At 45.6% G+C, this 20,117-nt stretch overlaps 1 protein-coding gene across 5 annotated transcripts in view; it reads left to right on the plus strand.

The window, feature by feature from the left end:
- LOC147113769 (serine/threonine-protein phosphatase 2A 55 kDa regulatory subunit B beta isoform) overlaps positions 1 to 20,117 on the plus strand; it is a 688,656-nt gene that overhangs the window by 612,526 nt on the left and 56,013 nt on the right. For all 5 annotated transcript variants that reach the window (XM_085995085.1, XM_085995087.1, XM_085995086.1 and 2 more), the window contains one exon: positions 1,813 to 1,977. In XM_085995085.1, the coding sequence (XP_085851211.1) occupies positions 1,813 to 1,977 (165 nt within the window). The remainder of the gene's footprint in view (positions 1 to 1,812; positions 1,978 to 20,117) is intronic.

Below are 20,117 nucleotides of genomic sequence, written 5' to 3' on the forward strand. Positions count from 1 at the left end.
GCACGAGTCAGTGACAGCCCCTGATTGATGAGAGTAATTATTGATGCTGATTCTCTGGTAACAGGTCTCATTCCATCTGACACCAGTCCCTTTGTGTCCAGTGCCAGTGAGCGGAGCAATTAAAATCCTGATCAATAGTAAGTGGATTTACAGGACCTTGAGCTGCGGCCTGATCGAGCCTGGGAATGGATTTGCCCCAAGGCTCCACGTGCACCTCTGTTACCTTGACTGTCTTTTTTATTTGCCTCTGGGTGGCACCTGTTTACGAGAAAGAGAAATCCTCACAGGGAAAGTAACCCCTTCAGTTCTGTTCAGAGTTGTTTTTACTCCTTTAGCCTTAGCTTTAGTTACTGGTCCAGGAGCAGAGTGCCTTAATGCCTGCTGCATACTGTCAAGGTTGCTGTTTCAAATGCTTTCAAGAAAAAATGTCATTCTTTCATGATTATATTCTGTGATTAAAATTAAGTATAGAACTAGAAAATTCAGCTGAATACTTTTAAAAGGCCTTGAGGGTGGAAACCATGTTGTTTTTCATTATCATTTAGAACACTTTCTTCATATAGAGTCATAACTATATCTTAGCTTTGGTTAATTGTAAGTGTGCATTGACCTCTTGACAGAGCGGGAGAAAAATTAAACTAGCTAAATAAATACATCACGGTTCTCCATTTTATAGAATTTGCTGTGTGGCAGTTTTAGCTTTTAATGTCTGTCTGAGCTGCAGGTAACCTTTACAATCTATTGATCGTGACAGCAAATGTCTTAGTTAGCTGAGGAAGGATGGGAGGAGACTCGATTGGAGCATGAACGCCAGCATGGACTGGTTGGGCCGAATGGCCTGTTTCTGTGCTGTTAATTCTATGTCATTCCTTTTGAAGGAGTATCAGTTTAGCAGAGGCACAGCCCTCCTGCCATTGACTCTCCCATTTGGGTTGCCAACTCTGGCTGCACGTATTCCTAGAGGTAACATCACATGACCTCCTGCCTCCATCTGCCCCGCCCCCAGCTTTCTGCCATTGCTCGCGCGGCACGTCCATCCTCGCTGCGCACCACCTTTCCATGGCCAATGGGAAAGTGGATAGACCTTTCATTACCCAATTGGATGATCATCCAATCAGCCTTTTTTCCGGTAAAACTAATAAACAAAAGTGTTCAAATTGTATTTTTTAAAAGCACATTTCTTTTATCGCCCCAATGATTTTTCTCCCAGGGTGTTGCTCACAGCAGTGTCCTGGAGACTCCAGGGCAATCCTGGAGGGTTGGCAACCCTATCTCCGATATAAAGTGCAGGATGTCCAGCATCAGAGTCCCTTCTTTTCATGGCAGAGTGAGCTGATCTCTGCTGGTGCAATGGTGTGAGACTCTACAATTGGCCTCAGTGCCCTGGCCATTAAATCCTTGCACACTGATGTGCTTTACTGCTGTGAACTAACTTGCACCCCTTTGTATCCCAGCTCCCTTGAGATAAAGGTCAACATTTCATTAGCCTTTTTAATTAGTGACATGTAAAGAAAGAAAGACTTGCATTTCTATAGCGCCTTTCACGACCTCAGGCCGTCCCAGAGCGCTTTACAGCCAATGACGTACGTTTTGGAGTGTAGTCACTGTTGTAATGTAGAGGCAACGCGACGGCCAGAGAGGTGATGGAAGGTGGCGGGCATTAACTCTGAACCTACGTCCCAGTCACTTTGCCATTTGAGTGCACCCAGGACATAGGAGGTAAAAGATAATGTTATATATTTATACGTGGGAAGCGGGATAGTGGGCGTTGTATTCGAGTATTCGTTATTTCCTTAAATCGTGGTCTTTCAGATATTGTAGATATAAAGCCTGCCAACATGGAGGAGCTGACCGAGGTGATCACGGCAGCAGAATTCCACCCACACCAGTGTAACATGTTTGTGTACAGCAGCAGTAAAGGAACGATCCGGCTGTGCGACATGCGAGCGTCGGCGCTGTGTGACAAGCATTCCAAACGTAAGTGCCCGCCTCACTCCGCCACCGTGTCAATCGCTAATAGCTTTGGTCGCGGGCCGCCGCCACGTCGGACAAGATCTTTCCTCAGTGGCCGATCTGTGGAATGGGTACTGGGAGCTGGGTGCGCATCTGTGATTCCCCCCGATGAAGGAGGCCTGTTAATAAAGTGAAGGCACAGGGTATTAAAGGGAGTGTGACAGGATGGATAGGAATTTGTTTAAAGGACAGAAAGCAGAGAGTCGTGGCGAATGGATGTTTTCGGGACTGGAGGTATATAAACAGTAGTGTCCCCTAAGATTCACAGTTAGCCTGGTGTAGTGTTAAGCCCTACAGATCAGAAGGTCCCAGGTTCAATCACGCCAACCCGTGGGCATAAGAAATAGGAGCAGGAGTAGGCCATTTGGCCCCTCTAGCCTGTTCCGCCATTCAATAAGATCATGGCTGATCATCGACCTCAACTCCACTTTCCCACCTGATCTCCATATCCCTTGATTCCCCTAGAGTCCAAAAATCCATCTGTCTCGGCCTTGAATATACTCAAAGACTCAGCATCCACAGCCCTCTGGGGCAGAGAATTCCAGAGATTCACATCCCTCTGAGTGAAGAAATTCCTCCTCAACTCGGTCTTAAATGGCCGACCCCTTATCCTGAGACTGTGCCCCCCTAGTTCTAGACACTCCAGCCAGGGGAAACAACCACTCAGCATCTACCCTGGCAGCTGCCAAGTGGAAGCCGGGCACTTCCCCAAAGGGAGAGAGAATGAATGACTGGACCAACAGTTCTATTAAATCAAAATACTGCGGATGCCGATGTTCCCGGTGCACTGCGCTTTGTTCTGCGCGGCCTATTTCTTTTAATGCGCGGTCCCTTTAAATTTCTGTGCATGCACGATATTTACATTGTAATAGCTGGTGAGCGGCCTGCGCGGGACCTTTGAGATTACTGCGCAGCCGCGCACCTGAAGGGGAGCATTGGCGGATGCTGGAAATCTGAAATAAAAACAGAAAATGTTGGAAATACTCAGCAAGTCAGGCAGCATCTGTGAGAGAGAAACAGAGTTAACGTTTCAGGTCGATGACCCTTCGTCAGAACTGGAAGAAGTTCGAGATTTAACAGTTTATAAGCAAGTGTAGAGCCAGGGAAAGAGGGAAGGTCTGTGATAAGGTGGAAGGCAGGAGAGATTAAAAGACAAAAGGGATGGTGCCAAGCAAAAGGGGTGGTAATTGAACAAGTAAACAAAAAAAAGATGGGTCCAGTATCTTATGTTCATTAATAAATAGACATTCTTATTATGAACACAGCTAGCTTTTGCTAGACACTTTTATTGAGCACATGTGGACTAGGTACAGTATCTGTAGAGGCTTCCATCTTGACTGCTGCCTTGTGGGTAGCCTAGTGCCTCATGGGTAATGTAGTCTTAATATACATACAGCTGGGTAGTGTAGTCTTATACATACAGCTATATACAGCTCTACACAGCTCTACGGCTCCACCTAGTGTCCACTATAGAATGACATGTTATTGATCATTACACAGTAGAGGTGTAAGTGGCAACAGCAGAGCCATTACCACCACCTGCTGTCTGAGAAAATGGGAGCATTAGTTATGATCTAAAGTTGCTGAATTCAGTGTTGAGTCCGGAAGGTTGTAAAGTGCATAATCAAAAGATGAGGTGCTGTTCCTCGGGCTTGAATAGAACACTTCTGCAGACCGTGCGGTATCTGGGATAACCTTGCCTCCAAATCGCATTCCCTGCCCTTTCTTTTGCCGGAGAGCAAGAAAAGGAATGAGGACAGCACTAAATCGCAGCTCCTGAAGCATCCTGCAGCCAAAGAGGCCAAGAATGCAGGCTCTGGGCTACATGGAAGAACAAGTCTGATGAGGGCCACAGGTGAAGAGAAACAGGCTGCAAAATACCCCAAGCCATACTGTGAATAGTACTGCTATCGAGCATTCATTCTGTGACCTGTTCAAAAAGGGGTCAAGGGAAGCTGGGTAAATATAGACCAGTCAGCTTAATGTAAATGGTCAGTAACCTTCCAGAGGCCATAATACAGGATAAAATTAATACTCAGCTTGGAAGACCTGGGTTAATTAAGGACTGCCAGCATGGATTTATAAAAGGCAAGTCGTGTCTGACAGATTTAATAGAGCTCTTTAAGGAAATAGCAGATTGTATTGATAATGGTAGTGTCATAAATGTTGTGTATGTGGGTTTTCCTTGACAAGGTGCCACATAGGCCTGTTAATAAAATGAAGGCACAGGGTATTAAAGGGAGTGTGACAGGATGGATAGGAAGTTGGTTAAAGTACAGAAAACAGAGAGTCGTGGCGAATGGATGTTTTTGGGACTGGAGGGATATAAACAGTGGTGTCCCCTAAGATTCACAGTTGGCCTGGTGTAGTGTTAAGCCCTACAGATCAGAAGGTCCCTGTAAAGTCTGTGGGTTGTGCAGTTAATAAATACACAGACTTCAGAAGTAACAAACAAACAGGTCTTTACTATTCGAAGGTCCGGGCGAATCTGCCCCAGAAATCCTGCTACAACACTTATATACTGGTGTGGTCACTATCGGTATTACAGTATACAGAAGCCAAACAAATAGTGCCACACCTAAAGTAGTTCCCTTAAAGGTGAACGGTTACATTCAATAGTTCCCTTAAAGGTAGACAGGTACATACACTACAATCCTCCCTTTTTAGCTTATTACTTACAGAGTCCCCGTTAAACATACATATCTTCAACTTCCTATAAAACAAATTACAGCTATAATCTCGGTGGAGTCAATGTCATATAAAACAATTTACAAATATAATCTCGGTGGAAACAGTTCACAGGTTCCGTCTCTGCGGAAACAGTTCATAGATTCAGTCTCTGATCTTGACTCGTTCCGAACAACATTTCTTTGGGGTAGCCGGTTCACCTGGCTAGCGTGACTCCTCCATAGCCTTTTTCTTGACGTAGCAGCTTGAACTTTCGTCCTGTTGAACCAGCAGTGCGGACTTTGACAACCAACTGGCTGTCTTGACATTTACCAGTTTTTCAACTAATTTAGCTCCTTTCGTAATGTCCCGCCTGGAATGGTAGAAGTGCTAATATTTTAGACAGTTATTATCTTCTGCTTCTTCTTTTTCTTTTCTGCCTTTTTGAAACTCTCGGAGCTCCTTTCTCGGCTGCCAGCTGTAGCGCCACCAACTCTCTATGTTCCTTAGACCTTAAGTGCTTCATCTGGATTTCAGCACTTTGAGAGTTTTCATCACAAGCTGGGCAGACCACATCCTCATAATATTCAGTGTCACTCAACAGGTCATGGTAATATTCAGGTTCGTCCTGAGTTAGGCCAGCGAGAGAGACTTCTTCTTCCTCCTCACCCGTCTGGACGTTAGCTGACGGTGGTTCCTTCCCTAAACATCTTTCTTGAAAAGCCTTCTTCATGCATTCATATTCATCCCGCTCTTCCTGGGTTATCTGCCATTCCTTCACGACGGACCTCATTTGTGAGTTCAATACCTTCCTTTCCACCGGTAATTGCGTTATCAGGCTATTTAACCCTTCTACTGAAGTAACGGTTTCCACCTTCTTCTGTTCACCTTGACGTGATTCAACGTACTTTTGGCATCCTTGTAAAATTTGTGTTGCCACCTCAGCTATCTCCGTGACTTTTGAGAGCTCCGAACTCGTTCCCCCTGAAGATTGAAGCTCGTGTTCAGATTGTTCCCCTTGTGGAGTCTTGTCCTTCAGCATATGAAGGAGTTGGCCGACCGTTAACTCTTCCCTGGGAACACGGTGGATCAGAGTCTTCTCCATTTCATCCACCTCTTTCTCCAATACTTCCACCTTACGTTCCTCTTGAACTTTGGCTTTCAGCGCTCGGAAAAGTTGCGCCCTGATGCTCTCTAGTTCATGTTCAGGGACCATTCTTACAGTGTCCTGTTCTTCCACTGCAAGGATTCCCAGTTGAATCTGTTCTTCAAGTTGTTGAACCTCAGACATTGCCGCCTCATATTTGTCTTGGGTGTCCTTCAATGTTTTTATAAGTTCTTGGACATCCTGTCTTTCATGCTCTGCCATGATTTTCACCTCTAATTGCTCATCTATGGATGGAACTTCTATCGATGAGTCTGTCTTGGCCTTGAGCTCATCAAGAATTTCCTGCAGCCTTTGGACTTCTTGCTCATGTTCAACCTTTAGTTGTTCATATGCTTCTACTGAAACTAGCTTTTCGGAGGCTGTCGAGTTAACCCCCTTCTGAATTGTAGCCTGGGCCTGTTCATACTGCTCTTTCAACTTCTCACACTCTGCTTGTAAGGAGTCGTAAAGAAGAACTGGAATAAAATCCTGGCTCCCTGAAGATTCCTCTTCCTTTGTTTCATTCTGTAAATATTCTAGTTCCTGAACAGCATCAGGGGAATGTGATTGGTATTTGACCATGATGGCTCTATGGTCGCTCTCTGCTTGAGCTAGCTGTCTCTGTAGTCTTTCCAGGTTCCCCCATTCGGTGTCCCAGAACTTTCCCATATTTTTCATCTCCTGTACGAGACGATCACTCAACTGTTCTAATTGTTGTCGTACTTTGACATAAGTTTGCGTCCGAGCTCGGTGTTCTTCCGTCATGGATGAATCCTTTGCTTGAACAGGCTCAGAATTATCTGTCAACCTGGAGTTCTGCTCTGCAGCTTTATTCTTCTTGGTACCATAAGTCCTTCTGCCTGTCTTCGTTTTCGACTTGGTCTTATCATCATCCATTTCAGAATCTGAGCTAATAGCTTGCACCGAGTCCTCCCTCATTATGGCTTTTAGGTAATGCCATTCCATGTCTGTTTTCTTAATCCACTCCCGTCCTAGAAGTGGTGGTCCTCCCTCAGGTAATACGTACAAGCTCATTCTTGGGTGTTCTTTACCCCTATCTCTCACCTTGACTCTTATTTTCCCCACGGGGTATACGTTATGCCCCATGTATGTCTGTAATACGAACTTGGTATTTCTTAAAGGTATGTGAGAGAATAGCCGGTGGTAGTCCCTTCGGTTGATGACTGATAGAGCTGATCCAGTGTCCAGCTCCATTCTTATTTGGACTCCAGCTATTTTTAGTATGACCCAGATGGCCTGTAGATCCGTTTCTTTACCCACATTGTGGATTCTCAGACTACCCAGCTCCTGGTTGTTTGGGTCTGAGTCTGAATTCTGTTCGTCTGAACTCTTCTCAGCCACCTTGTGTATCTTGTTGTACTTTTCTGGTGGTGGCTTCCTTTGATTATTGATCTTTTTCCCGGACCGGCATACCTTCGCGATGTGACCCAGTTTGCCACATTTCCTACACTCTTGGTTCTTAAACCAGCATTGATTCTGGTCATGCGTTGTCTTCCCACAACGGTAGCATTTTGTTGTGCTTGAAGTAATTTGGTCCACCCCGAGTGCCGCCGCCTTTAGTTGCATTTCCGCCGTTCCTTTCGCTGCGGCTTCGTGCGATGCAGCTTTAAGGACAGCCCTGTCCAGTGTGAGGTCATTCTCTTCCAGTAGTCGCTTCTGCGTCCCTTCTTTGGACAATCCGCATACGAACTTGTCCCGCAGCGCTTCTGTCAGATTCCCTCCGAACTGGCAGTATTTCGCTAGCCTACGCAGTTCGACCAAGTATTCCGCATTGCTTTCGTCTTTCTTCTGCGTTCTTGCGTAGAATTTGAATCGTTCAGCCAGCATCAGCGGTGTGGGGTTCAAGTGGTCCTTCAGCACAGCCACAATCTCTTAGAAGGTCTGATCCGCTGGTTTATTTGGTGCTATTAGATGCTTCAAGAGCCCGTATGTTTTTGCCCCCATCGAGTTTAGCAATGTTATCGCCTTGTCGTCTTCCTCTATTTTGTTGGCTTCGCAATAGATCTCCATGCGTTCCACGTACGTGGCCCAGTCTTCTATTTCAGAATTAAAGTCGTTAATATTCCCTCGCTTAGGCATCTTTCTTCCCTTGGGAGCAGCACCAGTATTTCTTATTTATTTATTTGTTTCTAAGATGACGGTTTTCCCGTGAAATCGGCGGTTTCCCGCTCTTTCCTTCTCTCCCCGCCCTATGTCAATCAAGATGGCGGTTTTCCCGCGAAAATGGCGGTTTCCCGCTCTTCCTTTCTCGCCCCGCCCACTTCAATGGCGGTTTCCCGCTTCTGGCGTCTTCTCCGCCTAATGGCGGCTTCCCGCGTTTCTTCCCGGTGGAAGGGGTACGCTTCCCCCTCAGCGGACAGGTTCAGCCGCTGGCTGGCTACCGCACAGCTCCCCTTACTCGGCTATGTCTTTTCCTCCCACCCGCACGGCTCTACCGGCGCTGGGTACACCCCGTTAGCGGAGGACAGTTCAGCCGCTGGACTGGCTCTCGCGCAGTCTCTCTCTCCGTACCCGGCTCTGTCTCTCTCACCCGCACGTTCGATGCTACCGGCCCTGGGTACCCCGTTGGTGGAGAACAGCTCACCGCTGGACTGGCTCTCGCGCAGTCTCTCACCCCGTTTTCGGCTGTCTCTCTCACCCACTCCCGCACGTTCGGTTTTGCCGGCTCTGAGTACCCCGTTGGTGGAGAACAGCTCAGCCGCTGGACCGGCTCCTCGCAGTCTCTCTCTCCGCACCCGGCTCTCACCCGCACGGTTCCCGTTCGCCTCCCCAGCCCTCTCGCAGACCGGTGTTTCCCTCCCCGGCTGCGGCTGGGTTTCTCTTCCCGTGCCTACTCGCAGGCTCAGCGCTTCGTGGCTGCGGTCGCTGCCCCGATTGTCCCGCCGATCGCGGTCCGGCTGTCACCCGACGCCGTTGGACCCGACTTTTGGCCGGCACAGCTCCCCCTCGACCGAGGTCGAGTGCTCTGCCCTTATCCTCCGGATGCTTCTACACCTTCCCCTACTCACAGTCTCTTCGGCCGCCTTGTTTCTTGCTGGTCGGCTCACTCCGCACCGTGGCAGAAGGGTAGTCAGTGCCTGTTGCTGATACAGCTTTTGTTGTTAGTCTTCCTGCTTTCTGTTGTTGCAGCCTCGTGTTTTCTTTTGGTAGCATGACGAGGGCGGTTGTCTCTCTTCGACGCTCTTCGTTGCTTATGGTAATCTTGCCGCAGGGTACGATCGGACTCATCGCCACTGTAAAGTCTGTGGGTTGTGCAGTTAATAAATACACAGACTTCAGAAGTAACAAACAAACAGGTCTTTACTATTCGAAGGTCCGGGTGAATCTGCCCCAGAAATCCTGCTACAACACTTATATACTGGTGTGGTCACTATCGGTATTACAGTATACAGAAGCCAAACAAATAGTGCCACACCTAAAGTAGTTCCCTTAAAGGTGAACAGTTACATTCAATAGTTCCCTTAAAGGTAGACGGGTACATACACTACAGTCCCAGGTTCAACGCTCAGTCTGTGCTGGTTTAACTAGTCCTGGCCGGGCAGCAATCAGAGTGCTGCAACTGCCTCAGTGACTCCGGGCAAGGGAGGGGGAAAAATAGCCATGGTTCACGCGGGTGTGTGCGTGTCTGTGAGATTGTATGTCTGTGTATGTCTCTGTGTGAGATTGTCTGTGTGTGTGTGTCTGAGAGATTGTGTGTGTGTGTCTGTGAGAGATTGTGTGTGTGTGTCTGTGAGATTGTGTGTGTCTGAAATTGTGTGTGTGTGTGTGTGTGTGTCTGTGAGATTGTGTGTGTGTCTCTGAGATTGTGTCTGTGTGTGTGTGTGTCTGTGAGATTGTGTGTGTCTGTGTGAGATTGTGTGTGTGTGTGTCTGAGATTGTGTGTGTGTGTCTGAGAGATTGTGTGTGTGTGTCTGTGAGAGATTGTGTGTGTGTCTGTGAGATTGTGTGTCTGAAATTGTGTGTGTGTGTGTCTGTGAGATTGTGTGTGTGTGTGTCTGAGATTGTGTGTGTGTGTGTGTGTGTGTGTCTGTGTGAGATTGTGTGTGTGTGTCTGTGAGATTGTGTGTGTGGCTGTGTGAGATTGTGTGTGTGTGTGTCTGTGAGATTGTGTGTGTGGCTGTGTGAGATTGTGTGTGTGTGTGTCTGTGAGATTGTGTGTGTGTCTGTGTGAGATTGGGTGTGTGTGTCTGTGTGAGATTGTGTGTGTGGCTGTGTGAGATTGTGTGTGTGTGTCTGTGTGAGATTGGGTGTGTGTGTGTCTGTGTGAGATTGGGTGTGTGTGTCTGTGTGAGATTGTGTGTGTGTATCTGTGGAGAGGACGAGGCTCAGCTGTGATTTTCTGCACCCTTCTTCCATGATGAACCAGTTGGCTGACACTGACTGCCTGGTCTCACATGAAGTGCAGTTACTTGGGATTTTACTGTGGGATAGCAGACACCCATTCTGCAGCATCAGCCTTCAGCCCAAACAAAAAGAACCTTAAATGAATAGGGCCTTGAGAGCTAGCACAGGCTGGGTGGGCCAAATGGCCTCCCTCTCTGCTGTAAGATTCTGTGATTCTATGAAGTGTTGATGAGGCACAGCTCTGTATATGAGTGTTACACAGGTACTGACCAGAGCTGATGGATGTAGCCTTGAGGGCTAAGATCTCTGGAAGAATATTTCATGCAGATCTTGTGTAATGCAGTTTCTAGCCAGATTCTCAAGGCCCTCTCATTCGTGAAAGTACACATGACGTCTCACAGAAATCTATCCCACCTTGTCTACCTGTCCCACTTTTCACTTCATCCTGCATTTCTGGAAGATTTGTGGTATTTCCTTTATTATTCATTTTCCAGCTAAGCTGTCTCTATCCCCCTGTACTCTGCTGAAAGCACCTGCTCCCAGTCTAATTCTTTAACCTCCCTGCTTCCTCCAATCCACAGGCTTTTAAAAGCTTAGCATCACCTAACCATCACCTGTCTTGCCTCCTCCTTTTGAACCTTGATGGTGTCCTGCGCTATAGACCTTGGCCCTTCACTTTGGTTTCTCAGTGTAATTTTTTTTTTAAACCCCTGCTCTATGTTCTACCTTTTTGACCTGCACTGTGACAAATTCCCTTGAGTTTCCAATGTAGAATTAATAAAGCACCACAGAGCATTTCCCAGCTCACCGTGTACCTTAAATGCTCTGCCTGTCTTCACTCTGCCTCATTTTCAATCCCCTTCCCACTGCCCCTCCCCCTCTATCTCAGCAGGATTAGGTTGCGGGGCCTCTCTATCATTCATTGTCCATCAGTGCTTTTCACGTGAATGTTTCATCACGTTATGAGTGCAATATTTGTTAAGGATCTGATAAGCAATGTACATCATTCAAACCTGTCGGATGCAGGATGTTATTAAGAGATTGGATCACATCACGGTTGTCTCATCACTCACAACTAACAGAGATATGAGTGTATGAACGATACACTGTTTTATATCAATAAAGTGTTACAGGAAATAAGTGTGACACTTAAAGGATTTATGTGCCATATGCAAGGCTTGGAATATATTATATAGCCAGATGTTTGAAATATATTAGGGTGAAATGTTTTTCTGGTTTAAATAAATCTATTGCATATTTTTTAATTGAAGGTAATTGGCAAAAGAACCAGGGGATGGGGTGGTGGGTGGGGATTGGGAGGAGATGAGGAGACATTTTTTACAGAGCGAGTTGTTGTGATCTGGAATGCACTGCCTGAAAGGGTGGTGGAAGCAGATTCAGTCGTAACTTTCAAAAGGGAATTCGATAGATACATCAAGGGGAAAAATTTTGCAAGGCTATGGGGAAAGAGCAGTGGAGTGGGACTAATTGGATAGTTCCTTCAAAGAGTCGGCACAGGCACGATGGGCCGAATGGCCTCCTTCTGTGCTGCATGATTCTGTGATTCTATTATTGTAAAACTGCAAGAGAATAAAAATCAGATAAATCAAATCAGCCAGGAGATTCTTTTGAGCCTCAATTAAAAAGAAAACTGAAATATAGAAATAGATCGAAATGCAGGAAAAAAGGAATGACTCAGCAGGTCAGGCGAAACCGAGTTAAGGTTTCAGGTCGATGATCTGAGTAAAAAGGGGTCAGTGTATAACAGATAGAAGCACATGGTGAAAAACTGGTCTCTGCAAAACAGGAGAAGAAATGAATCTCTAAGCGGGCAGTGAAAGATCTATCGAGCTTCAAGTTAAACAAAATGCAAGGCGCAAAAAAATTCATGTGCAATTGGTTATTAAGAAAGTTAACGATAATAACCACATGATGACAAACTGAGTATTGTAAAACTGAAGAAATACAATTCAAAATTCTGGAGTCAGATTAGAAGTAGATGTTATTAATAATTGTCATATAAGGCTGTTGGTGAAAAGAAAGAAAAAAGAACAAAAGAACTTGCCATTTATGTGCTCCTTTCACATTTTTATGACATGCCAAAGTGCTTCACAGCCAATTAAGTACTTTTGAAATGTAGCCATTGTTGTAATAGGGTCATAGGAACAGGAGTAGGCCATTCAACCCCTCAACCCTACTCCGCTATTCAATTATATCATGGCTGATCTATATCTCAAACTTCATTTAGCTGCCTTAGCTCCATATCCCTTGATATCCTCCCCCAACAGAAATCCATCGATCTCAGTCTTGAAAGCTCCAATTGTCCCCCAGCATCCACAGCTTTTTGATGGAGAGAGTTCCAGATTTCTTTGTGTGAAGAAGTGCTTCCTGATTACCCTTCTAAACGGCCTGGGCTCTAATTTTAAGATTATGTCCCCTTGTTTTTGATTCCCCCACCAGAGGAAATAGTTTCTCTGTATCTACCCCATCAAAACCTTTTAACATTTTAAACACCTCAATCAGAGCACCCCTTAATCTACTATACTCAAGCGAATACAAGCCAAGTTTAGGCAACCTGTCCTCATAACCAATGTTCCCCGTAAATTTTTTTGGGGCCATGCAGCCCATTCAAATGCCCACGCATGCGCGTTTTTTATAAATTTAAAATCCGGCTGTGTGGTACTCCTGGAGTGCTGTGCAGCCGCACAGCTTAAAGGGAACATTGCTCATAACTTAACCCTCTAAGTCCCAGTATCGTTCTGGTGCTGCAGCCCCTCGAAGGCCAATATAGCCTTCCTGAGGTGCAGTGCCCAAAACTGAACGTGGTACTCCAGGTGGAGTCTGACCAAGGCTTCTGTACAATTGAAACATCACTTCCTGCCCTTTGTAATCCAGCCCCCTTGAAAAAAGGCCACAATTCCATTTACCTTTTTGATTGCTTTTTGCATCTGTCCCTTAGCTTGAAACGCTTTGTGTATTTGGACCCCAAATCTCTTTGCTCCTCGACAGTTGGATTGAAAAATGGAAGGGAATGGCAGGAGAAAGCAGCTGGAATAGTCTGGAGAGCAACAGGCCGGCAATAAGGAGTGGGTAGTCATCAGAGATCCAGGGGCAGGGCGGTGGCAGCTAGGGCCCATGAGAGAATTAAGAGTGGGCGTGGGGCCAGCACAAAACTTTTAAATACATTTACCTGACTTGGAAAACAGAAAAAAAATTAGCTAAGGGATAAAATGGTGGCCAGACTGGGGTGCCTTGCATGACAGCGCCACCGGTGGTGGAAGGCCTGCAACTGCATCTTGACAGGCAGGTAGGCTTTTCCTGTAACATAAGAAATAGGAGCAGGAGTCGGCCATTTGGCCCCTCGAGCCTGCTCCGCCATGCAATAAGGTCATGGCTGATCTTCTACCTCATCTCCACTTTTCTGCACTATCCGCATATCCCTTGATTCCCTTAATATTAAAAAATCTATCGATCTCTGTCTTGAATATACTCAACGACTGAGCCTCCACAGCCCTCTGGGGTAAAGAATTCCAAAGATTCACCACCCTCTGAGTGAAGAAATTTCTCCTCATCTCAGTCCTAAATGGCTGACCCCTTATTCTGAGACTGTGACCTCTGGTTCTAGACTCCCCAGCCAGGGGAAACATCCTCCTTGCATCTACCCTGTTAAGTCCTGTAAGAATTTTGTATGTTTCAATGAGACCACCTCTCATTCTTCTAAACTCTATATAGAGAATATAGGTCTAGTCTACTCACTCTCTCATCATAGGACAATCCCCCCATCCCAGGAACCAGTCTGGTGAACCATCGTTGCACTCTTTCTATGGCAAGTATATCTTTCCTTGGCTAAGGAGACCAAAACTGTACACAATGCTCCAGATGTGGTCTCACCAGGGCCCTATATAATTGCAGTAAGACGTCTTTACTCTTATACTCAAATCCTCTTGTAATAAAGGCCAACATACCATTTGCTTTCCGAATTGCTTGCTGTACCTGCATGTTAACTTTCAGTGATTCTTGTACAAGGACACTCAGGTCCCTCTGAACACTAACATTTCCCAATCTCTCCCCATTTAAAAAATACTCTGCTTTTCTATTTTTCCTACCAAAGTGGATAACTTCGTATTTCTCCACATTATATTCCATTTGCCGTGTTCTTGCCCACTCACTTAGCCTGTCTATATCCCCTTGAAGCCTCCTTGCACCCTCCTTACAACTGACATTCCCACCCAGCTTTGTATCATCAGCAAACTTGGATATATTACATTTGGTCCCCTCATCCAAATCATGGATGTAGATTGTGAATAGCGGTAGCCCACTAGTTACAGCCTGCCAACCCGAAAATGTTGAATAAAATGTGGACAAAACACATTCCGCAAGGTTTTCCGATATGAAATGTTGACCGACTGAGATTGGATTTTGCCATTCTAAAGCATTTGATACAAAATTGTGACACAGGATGTCGCAGCATACATACACACAAACACTTACATTTATGAAAATTTGAGGTTTTAAAAAAAATTACGGCTCCCTAATTTTATTGGGGATAAAATGCACCATTTGGTGTTGTACTGAGCTAGATAACTCGGGAAACTTCAATTGCTGGACTGTGGCGAGTTATTTGGTCTTAGCTGGGGCAGTAGGAGAGAAAGAAAGAAGGACTTTTTTTTATTAGTTTTTGGGATGTGGGCGTCGCTGGCAAGGCCAGCATTTATTGCCCATCCCTAATTGTCCTTGAGAAGGTGGTGGTGAGCCGCCTTCTTGAACCGCTGCAGTCCGAGTGGTGAAGGTACTCCCACAGTGCTGTTAGTAGGGAGTTCCAGGATTTTGCATTTATATAGTGCCTTTCACAACCTCTGGACATCCCAAAGCACTTTACAGCCAATGAATTACTTTTGAAGGGTAGCCACTGTTGTAATCTGAAAGACCCCAATAGTGTAGCACTCCCTCAGTATTGCACTGCAGTGTCAGCCTGGATTATGTGCTCAAATCTCTGGAGTGGGACTTGAACCAACAACCCCCTGCCTCAGAAACGAGAGCGCTGTCATCGAGCCAAGGCGTGACACCTTGTTAATCATGGGTAATGCACCTGTGATTGTCTAATAATGTAGAGGCACTCCATGTTCCTACGGTGGGAATGGAGAAAGTATCAGTCAGGGCTCCTGCTCCTGATCGCTATACAGTGGCCCCAGCTGAAAAAGTGCACATCTGAATGTCAGGTGAGAACAGAGTCAAGGTTGGCTGTGAAGCTCCCTGTGCTTGGATAGCCGACACTCACTGACACGCGAAAAATTGCCTCTCTAGAAAGGTTGCAAACAGATATTTTTTTTAAAGGCATTATATTTCTCGAAGATCTTAACTGGGTAAAATAGCAGAAGGCATCCATGCAACAGTGTTCAGTAAGGTGCAAGTGGCTTTATACGAACATATGAATTAGGAGCAGGAGTAGGCCACTCGACCCTTCGAGCCTGCTCCGCCATTCAATAAGAGCATGGCTGATCTGATTACTCCACATTCCCGCCTACCCCCAATAACCTTTCACCCCCTTGCTTATCAAGAATCTATCTACCTCTGCCTTAAAAATATTCAAAGACTCTGCTTCCACCGCCCTCTGAGGAAGAGAGCTGCAAAGACTCATAACCCTCTGAGAAAAAATTTCTCCTCATCTCTGTCTTAAATGGACGACCCCTTATTTTTAAACAGTGACCCCTAGTTCTAGATTCTCCCACCAGAGGAAACACCCTCTCCACATCCACCCTGTCAAGACCCCTCAGTATCTTATACGTTTCAATCAAGTCACCTTTTACTCTTCTAAACTCCAGCGGATACAAGCCTAGCCTGACCAACCTTTCCTCATAAGACAACCCACCCATTCCAGGTATTAGTCCAGTAAACCTACTCTGAACTACTTCCAACGCATTTACAACCATCCTTAAATAAGGAGACCAATACTGTACACAGTACTCCAGATGTGGTCTCACCAATGCCCTGTATAACTGCCCTACTTTTGTATTCAATTCAATTCCCCTCGCAATAAGTAGAGGAGAGGGGATAAACTGAGGAAGAAAAATTGAATAAATAAATGGAGCATGAGGCTCAAGTGTTTGATAGGGTAGATGTAGAGAGCTGGTGTAGCACATGTAGTATGCACATAATTCACTTCAATAAATTTCTATCCAACATGTTCATTGACGATGTAGAGAAGATGTTTCCGCTTGCGGGGGAGACCAAAGCTAGGGGCCATAAATATAAGATAAGTCACTAATAAATCCAATATTGAATTCAGGAGAAACTTCTTTACTCAGAGAGTGGTGAGAATGTGGAACTCACTACCATAGGGAGTAGTTGAAGCGAATAGCATAGATGCATTGAAGGAGAAGCTGGATAAGTACATGAGGATGAAAGGAATAGAAGGCTATGTTGTTAGGGTTAGGTGAAGTAGGGCGGGAGGAGGCTCGTGTGGAGCATAAACACCGGCATAGACCACTTGGGCCAAATGTTCTGTTTCTGTGCTGTAAATACTATGCAATATGTACTTAGAAATATAAAGATAACTCCTCAACATTGCCTCTTATTACCAAATGATATACCTCATCATGTGCAGGTTCTTCAATGAAGATGTAGGATAGAATTTTTATATAGAGTCTCACTATCTGAGCTGTGTAGGGGTCCCATAAGTGTAACAATTTGATTTTATAAAGTACAGGATTATTTTCTCCCTGGTTTCAGCAACTCTCGGTCACTTGTGGCAGACAACAACAATAACTTGCATTTATATAGCGCCTTTAATGTAATAAAATGTCCCAAGGTGCTTCATAGGAACGTTATCAAACACAATTTGACACCGAGCCACATATGGAGATATTAGGGCAGGTGCGAGGTAGGTTTTAAGGAGCGACTTGCATCTGCAAGGACGGGGTTGTAATAGAGAGAGGAATCCCCTTACAGCACTACTGTGTACGGAGCCAATTTAGCAGCCTCAAATGTCTCCTGTAAAGCTCCTATATCACTGATTGATGACATTAACCTTGCAGCATGGAGCGGTTAAGCCTGAGTAACTGTTCCTGTTCGGAAGCTGTGACCCCACTTTCCCAATTTTCAGATTGAATGGATGTGCTTGTTCCACCTCTCCAAGAATGGAAGGATCTTGTCCGTGATCAGCCTGTGTGTCGTCGGCTCACGTGAAGAGGTGACCCTTGTGTGGGACACTGCAGTCTGTCGGAGCAGACTCAATTATTAGGTGTTACGAGGTGATGATTGAATTCCACAGCCTTCGGTTGTCATGGGATCGAGGCAAGACCAATTGCAGGGATTTGCCAACCCGAATGAACGGGAGCTGGTGTAGCACATGTAGTATGCACATAATTCACTTCAATAAAATTCTATCCAACATGTTCATTGAAGAACCCGGACACACTGAACTATATCATTTAGTAATACGAGGCAACACCGAGGAGTTATCTCGCTATTTCAAAGTATGCACAGCGATTGCTACACCTTACTATGAGAATCAGTGTATTGTAAGATTTTTTATAGAGTCTGAATATTATGGAATTTACAGTACAGAAACAGGCCATGCTGGTGTTTATGCTCCACACGAGCCTCCTCCTACCCTACTTCATCTAACCCTATCTGCGCATCCTTCTATTCTTTTCTCCCTCATCTATGCTATTTGCCTCAACAATTCCTTGTGGTAGCGAGTTCCACATCCTAACCATTCTCTGGGTTAAGAATATTCTCCTGAATTGTTTAACTGAACTGTGCAGCAGTGAAATCCTTCCATATAAACAGACACTCCCTCCACCATCGGCGTATCGTGACTGCAGTGTATCCTGTCTACAGGATGCACTGCAGCAACTCACCAAGGCTTCTTCGACAGCACTTCTCAAACCTGCGACCTCCACCAACTAGAAGGACAAGGGCAGCAGGAACATGGGAATATCGTCACCTCCAGGTTCCCCTCCAAGTCACACATCATCCCGACTTGGAAATGTATCGCCGTAACTTCATCGTCGCTGGTTCAAATTCCTGGAACTCCCTCCCTAACAGCACTGTGGGATTACCTTCACCACACGGACTGCAGTGGTTCAAGAATAAGGCCCACCACCTCCTTCTCAAGAGCAACTAGCTATGGGCAATAAATGCCTGGTACTTGCTTGGGTACAGCGGCGGCCGGTTTCGGCAACCCTCAGTACCTTTTCTAAGCAGCCACTCCTCATTGGTGATGCCACCCAGTGCATGTTGGATGGCTGTTCGACCATTGATGGCATCACAGCTGAACCCAGTCTGTCCACAGGTGCGCTTTGCATGCAGTGTCACAGTCGTAGTCGAGCGGTAACCATGGCTGAAAGCTATCGCAGTGCCCTGGGTGCTGCAATGCTGACTCACCATAGACTGAGAACCAAACAGGATCTGCTTGGCTTACTGTTAAACTCAGTGCCTTTACTCACTATGCCAATACGACATTTTTTTTTTAGAGAATTCTTAAAAATATTAGAAAATCGCTGGTTTTGACTCATAGTGAATAGAATGTTTCTTACGTTGAAATTTCAGGTAAAAATGAGCCCACTGCAGTTCAAAAATAAACTATCAAATCTAATGGCCAGTCAACACTTTCTATCTCCGGTCATTGCAGAATAGCAATCAATAAAGTAGACAACACAGAGGGTTATTAGGACATAGGGAGAAATATTGAGTTGCGCCCCCGTTGGGGCACTAACTTCGCTGGGGCGCTACTCTTAGCTGAATTTCGTGGGAGGCGTTGGCAGCAACGCACCTGGGCACTAGTTGCTTTGCGTCCCATTAGCTTAGGGCGCTAACGGGAGGCGCAAAGCAACCAAATTTTTAGGCCATAGAATCATAGAATAGTGCAGCACAGAAGGAGGCCATTCAGCCCGTCGAGTCTCTTTCGGAACATGGAATATGTAGTGTCCGCGTATCAATAACACACGGACTGCAGGAGAACGGTAATAACAGGTGTTTACTGAACAGAGGGTATGCTGGAACTGAAAGTACAGAAGCCTGCTACGGCTTTATATACAGGTGTGGTCACTGCCGGTACTACAGTATAAAAGCAGTTCTCTCTTAAAGGTACATACACAACAATTCCTCCCCTTTTAGATAAACAGTACATAACATTCATTTAACAATTAAATAATAACTAATTACAATTACAATTTTCTCTGTACTATATACATCAACTGAAGTAATCATTTATAAATTCAGTCTTTGAGGAGGCTTCCTGATCCTGTCTGGATAGCGCCTTTCTTGAGTATCCTGTTCTTGCGGCGGAGTAGATTCTGGCTCATTGTCATTGGTTGGTTCGTCAGCTTCCAATACCACTGATTCTGAGGTAGACGCAATCTGTACTTAGGGTTCATCACCAGGTGCGCATGCTCGTGGTATGGGTTTGACTTGTTCCTGTGACTCTAGAATCTGGTCAGCATGGCATCTCACGATGCTCTCTCCAACGTCCACTGTGTACATTAGTGGTCCCTGCTGTGTGCATATCGTTCCTGGCTGCCATTTTTCTGTTCGGTAGTCGTGGGCCAAGACTGGTTGCCCTATCTTGAAGCTCCTGGTTGGCTTCTCATTGATGTGCTGGAATTGCTTATCCTCAACATCTCGTCTTATGTTTGGTTTGAGCAAATCCAGGCGACATCTTAACCTTCGGTTAAAGAACATTATGGCTGGAGCTTGGTTGGTGACTGCATGTGTCGCAATCCGGTAAGCAAACAAGAAATTATCCACCTTGTGTTGTAGTGGTATGTTGTTGTTATACATCGCCTTTATTGCTTTTTTAAAGGTCTGAACAAACCTCTCAGCCAATCCATTTGTGGCTGGATGATATGGGGCAGATGTGTAATGTTTTACCCCATTATTCCTCAAAAACCTCCGGAAATCCTCGGACACAAACTGTGGTCCA

This window comes from Somniosus microcephalus, chromosome 8 (genome assembly GCF_052327205.1).
Source record: "Somniosus microcephalus isolate GS21.2 chromosome 8, FLI_Smic_1.0, whole genome shotgun sequence".
NCBI lineage: Eukaryota > Metazoa > Chordata > Chondrichthyes > Squaliformes > Somniosidae > Somniosus > Somniosus microcephalus.